Source organism: Acyrthosiphon pisum, chromosome X, assembly GCF_005508785.2.
Source record: "Acyrthosiphon pisum isolate AL4f chromosome X, pea_aphid_22Mar2018_4r6ur, whole genome shotgun sequence".
Classification (NCBI taxonomy): domain Eukaryota; kingdom Metazoa; phylum Arthropoda; class Insecta; order Hemiptera; family Aphididae; genus Acyrthosiphon; species Acyrthosiphon pisum.
The window spans coordinates 19,005,292-19,011,190 of record NC_042493.1 but is presented as its reverse complement, the minus strand read 5'-3'; the positions used below and the strand labels follow the sequence as shown (position 1 = coordinate 19,011,190).

Genomic DNA, 5,899 nt, shown 5'->3' with positions numbered 1-5,899 from the left:
CCCCCTGGATCCGCCAGTGTGCTGTGCATAGTACATTGTAGTAGGTATGCGTAAAATAAGTATAAGTACGTATAACATTGAATATCTTTTGTGTGTAAAATATAAAGTGTAGGCGTGCAGCCGTGTAGGTGATAATATTGCAATGTAGCCTCCACTGTTTCACGAGCCAAGCCCAATAAGCCGTTATCACTAATCGCCAGCACTCGGCTGTTATCAATAATTGTATTACGATTATCCTACGATTATACGATAAACGATTACGAATATTTACTATATATTAAATCACGAACGCGGCGCCTAGCCCTATTATATAATAACTATGTTATATTACTATATATTATGTTTAATCTTTAATATAATATAATATTGTTCCTATAGATAAATATATGATTAATATTATACTTAATTATTTTAATTTTCAATATTCTAATATAACGTACAATTTAGGATTGTGTATTGTGTATTACCACAGTAATTACGTATTTTTCAATATGATTTTAACGAACGAGAGATCTATTGGATCGAAGGCTTGAAACTTTAATCTGCCGATACTATTACAGTTCTTTTTCCTTTGTCTAAAAGGTAATGTTCAACTTTGGTCAACAAATAAACTAGTATTATCCATTCTCTACTATTATATTATGATAATATATTTCAGATTAATTTGTTCGAGGACTTCTTTCGGTTTTAAATTAACCGAGTGCAACAAACTACCTACCACAATGTCGTTTACATTCTCAGTGTTCACTTATATTGTGGCCATGATATCAGATGCATTTTTAATATTTTTTTCAATATTCCATGTAAGTACCGTAATGTATTATAGAATTATTAGCTAAACACTAAATTAGTGGCCTGTATCAGTTGGTGTTGCTGAAAAAATTTAAGGGGATCTACACCTCATAGTACTGTTATACCGACTTATAAAGTGTCCTATTTTTTCATCAATCAATACCCAACCACCCATATTTAAGGTGTTGCCCGAGCAATGCACAGACCCTATGTTACACACTACAGTACTAAATAGTAAATATACACAGCAGTACAGCACATATAAAACACATTGTCTGTGAGTGAATAAATAGATCTCTTTTACTCCTCTTCTAATGGATCTTACAATATTTTTTCCCAGTCTGTCGTCAATTATTGTCATTCCTAAAAAAAATTATACAGGAGTATAGTATTGTTATTAAAATGTTTAATTTGTCGAAGATCTGTGTATTGGCACTATTATTTTGATTAAAAAAACAATGTTTTATCATATTTTGAATATTTTATGTTATACCTATGATTTTCATTGTTCACTCTAAACTGTACAGAAAAAGTGTCCAGTTTAACTTGGTTGGGGTGTGTGTGTGTGGAATGATTAGCGGGTAAGTAGAGGCAGTGTTCCGGAACTAATTATGGATTTATGTGTTTCATCTACCAGACCTGACATTCTTATTTTAGAACGAAGTATAGTTTATTCTATTAGCTCCTTTTGCAATTTGTGTAGTAGGTAATAGTGTATCTATTTCACTGTTTGTTTCTATTACATTTCTCCATGGTAAAAAAGCCTGCACCAATTTTAAACATTTATTTTCTTAGCTATATAAAATAACACATAGTTCTAAATGAATTAACCTTGTTTAAAATTATTTACTTATTAAATATTAGTTTTGAACTGATTATATATGATTTTATTATATATGTTGAAAAAAAATATTTTATGTCATTATAGGTTACTTACCCAATTAATTGAATTAAACACAAAATAATTACCTACATAAAATGTAATTTGTTTTCTAGGTTATTGCATTTGATGAACTTAAAACTGATAGCAAAAATCCTATAGATCAATGTAACAGCCTAAATCCAGTGAGTATAAAAAAAAACAAGATGTTTAAATTATTATGCATTCATAATTCAGTTTTAATTTTATTGAATTCAAAATATTTTTGATAATTAATTGTAGATTCTATCAATTTAATTACATTTACTTTTATAAAACATATGGGCATTATACAAGTAATAAATAATATGTTCTAAGATTATCTCTGGCATACAATATTTCCAAATAGATATGTATAATACACACTATTTTAATACAGACCCGTGGCTTTTAATATTTGTATTAATTTTTTTAATTAAATAGGTATATAGACAAATGGACAATCACAATATAATATGGTAGCATGGTACTGTATTATAATGTTTATTTTTCTATTAAATATTTAGTATTAATACTTTTGTTAATATGTAGGTACCTACATAATATGTATCCCAGACAGCAATTTTTTGTTTAATAATATTATTATAACATTATAATAACGAATAATATTAGTATAACGTTATTATAATACTCTTATAGTATTATCATTACAATATGCTGTCTTACAATAGGTACATGAATATATATTCATGTACCTATTATAAGTAAAATTAGATTAATGTTTCTAAATAAAGGTAATTACAATGTACGAAAATTAAAAATACTTTTGACTGTGAAGAGTGGTTGGTTTTCATTTTAACAAATTTTTAGCTAACTATTACTATGTATAATAGGAAATGTTTGATATTTGTATATGATCATTGAATTCCTATACACATCATATAGGAATTCAAAATTCTGATCTGAACAACGCTGTTATTAAATAATGATTAATAATTATGTTTCAGTTTCGTATTTTGTATATTCTTTTAGGCCGAATTTTTCTAGTTTATTAGTTACATAATCAATTCTAGTTATATGTAAACATGAATTTAATTTTAAACTATAGTAAATTACTATAGTGCGTTTCATTAGAACTGTGACTCGACGCTAACATGCTTGATGGCGGTTTTGTCTCAAACCAGGGGTTTTCAAACTAGGGTCGAAAAAATGTGTAAAATATTTGTTATCAATTTCAAATTTGCCGTGCGACTTTACGTGCTAGTCTTCAAAATCCTAATAAAAAAACACCACGAGGCGCGTTTGTGTCTAGTCGCAGTTCTAATGAAATGCTCTATGGTACAGAAGTTTTCATGAAAATACTTTAAACAAATGAAAGACAAAACCTGTTTGTATATTTTAGACTTTTGTACTTGGATATATTTTAGTTAGTATTTAACTTTGCACTTAAACTTACACTTTATACCTTAAAATTAGAAGTTTAGTGGATTATATAAAATAATATTTTTGTTCAGGACAAGTTACGTTGTATTATTTTTTTTGATTTTATAGAAATTCATACATTTTCAATTAAAAAAAATGGAAATAACAATTGGAATAATTTTGTTTAATTTCATTAAACAATTTGATAATAGTTGCTTAAGTTGAACCAGCCTAACAGATATCCAATATTTAAAGTTTCTATATTTTTATAATTTGTAATTTTTTTTCATAATTATTTACAACTATATAATATAATATTGTAAAAAAAAACGTTTATTTTTTTAATTTCAGTTAGTGATTCCTGAGTATTTGATACACTTTTTCTTCAATCTTTTATTTTTGTTTGGTGGCCAGTGGATATCATTTGCTATTAATATACCATTAATGGCTTATCATATTAAAAGGTACCTAATAATATTTTAAAAGTAGTAAAAGTACACTATTTAATATATAATGTTGTTTTTTGAATTATACTGATTTTTTATCTATAGGCTATAGCCTAATTAAAAAAGTTTTTTTTTCTTTAACAGATATCAAAGTAGACCAGTTATGTCTGGTTTTGGTCTTTATGATCCTACAAGTATTATGAATGCTGACAAATTGTATAAATATCAACGCGAGGGTTGGATAAAATTATCATTTTATCTGTTTTCATTTTTCTATTACTTATATGGGTAAATAACTTATTTGTTTTTGTTATCAAAAGTATTTATGTATGTATGAATTAATTTTTTTTCAGAATGATACGAGCGTTGATAACAGTATAAACTCAAGTCTTTTCAAGCATTGGTTTTGTGCATATTTATTCATATTTCATTGGTACCAAACAGCTATTATTTTTATTTAAAACTACCTCGGTATTTTTTGTACTATATAGCAAATTATCCAAACAGGATGTAACAACATAAAAGCACAATTTGTGTACCATTTTATTTTGTTATTTTGTAATTTAGTGACATTTAAAAAATAACAAGTCAATATTGCTAATTTTTTATTTTTTATCTTATAGAAAATTGTTTTATGTGTAATACAAATGTTTTATAATATTCACAATACTTAATTTATTATATTATATTGGGATAAAAAGTTAAGTCATTCTGTATGTTTTGGTATGCAGGGAATGGAAATAATGGTATTTGTTTGTTTTACCGCCTTGCAATTCATTACACTTGATATGAATTAATGCCAGTGTCCACTGAGTCTAGAGTACTTAATAATATGATGTTAATAATTTAGTGTTTCTTATAATAATAATAGGTATAATTTATAAAATAAATCTAGACTAATCATCTATTCTTACCACTTTTTAATGATAAAAATTCCTACGACGTTCTTTCTTTTTTTGTAAATACTAGTTACTATTCACAATGATAGGGCGGTAAAATTTATGGTGTTCATGGGAATATCAAATCAGTACTGTAATAATAGTCATTATGTACTACTATATAACTTATAGGTCATATTTTATAAATGGATATTTGTATGCAATGTTATAACATCTTATAAGTTAACTTATATCATTTTACTGTCTATTTTAGTTAGGGCAATATAACCATTTTGATATTTTGATACTTTGATATTTTATACATCATAAATATAATATATAAAAAGGTGGGAAGTGGGTGTCTCTCCGCTGTACAGTACATTACAAGTGGGTCAGTGGTTCACTCTAATGGATTATGTTAAATTTGAATTAAATGATATAATATCATTGTATAAGAACCAATTTTTAGAGAAGACGGTCAGTCAGCCTACCTATGATATTATTTTTATGATATTATTGTGTATAAAGTAATTTATATATTATAACCTATTTAAGTGGAATCTTATTAAACATTTTAAATCCTTAGCTATAAAAGTTGAACATTTTATAAATTTTTAACCATACAATTTTTTAAATTTTAAATTTGATACATTTTGTCACAATTTGAACTTTAAAAAAAAAATTGTGCCTATGTTTTTTTTAATATTATTTATCTGCTATTGTTACAATATATCAAGAGCCTTATATTAAATTTGCTCGCTTTTTTGGCCCAACAAATAACATTTTATTGATATTTATGGAAAAAAAAAACTAAAAAAATAGAAAACTGAAAATGTAAGCTGCTCAAAACGAGTCAAAATATTTTCAAAAATTTATAATGTATAGAAAATGAAAATATAAACATTCAGTTAAATTTTGATGTATCTACAGTCATTGGTTTTTGAATTACAGTAAAATAAGAATATAGTTACATGAGAAATCGAGTAAATATCCAATGTTGTAAGCCCATAATTTTTAAAAACTACTGGTAATTTTAAATTTAGATCACCCAAATGCACCAACTGGATTCACTTTTCCATTAAACAAGATACTGAAGTTGAAAATTGTAGCATTATTTTGATTACTTATCTTGTACACAGACGCAAATAATAAAATTAAAAAAAAACATTGTAAAATCAATACAATCATCGCTTCACTCAGAATCTAAAATTGGTGTTATATATTAATTCATTGTTTAGTAATACACTTTTCTGAAGCAGTATTATACTATGGATATTTTAATAAAGAATTTTTCATTCCCTGAAAAGTAGTAATATTTCACACCTTAATGTTCTTGTGTATCCTCCATTTATATTTTTTCAGTTTGAAAACTTATGTTTAATTAAAAAAAAAAAGTCACTTATTAAAAATATCTTATTTACAAATAATTTTAATTAAAAATAATGTAGTCATATTCTTGAATATCAAATTACTTTTCTAATATTTATTTTTTTATATACTTA

At 25.5% G+C, this 5,899-nt stretch overlaps 1 protein-coding gene across 1 annotated transcript; it reads left to right on the top strand.

Annotated features, from left to right (window-relative positions):
- Positions 1 to 260: 260 nt before the first annotated feature.
- Positions 261 to 4,702, top strand: LOC100158745 (protein cornichon). The gene is made up of 6 exons (XM_001944773.5): positions 261 to 582; positions 659 to 803; positions 1,789 to 1,857; positions 3,425 to 3,537; positions 3,664 to 3,807; positions 3,873 to 4,702. The coding sequence occupies exons 2-6, from the start codon at positions 723 to 725 to the stop codon at positions 3,898 to 3,900; spliced, it is 435 nt and encodes a 144-aa protein (XP_001944808.1). The 5' UTR covers positions 261 to 582; positions 659 to 722; the 3' UTR covers positions 3,901 to 4,702.
- The last annotated feature ends 1,197 nt before the right edge of the window (positions 4,703 to 5,899 follow it).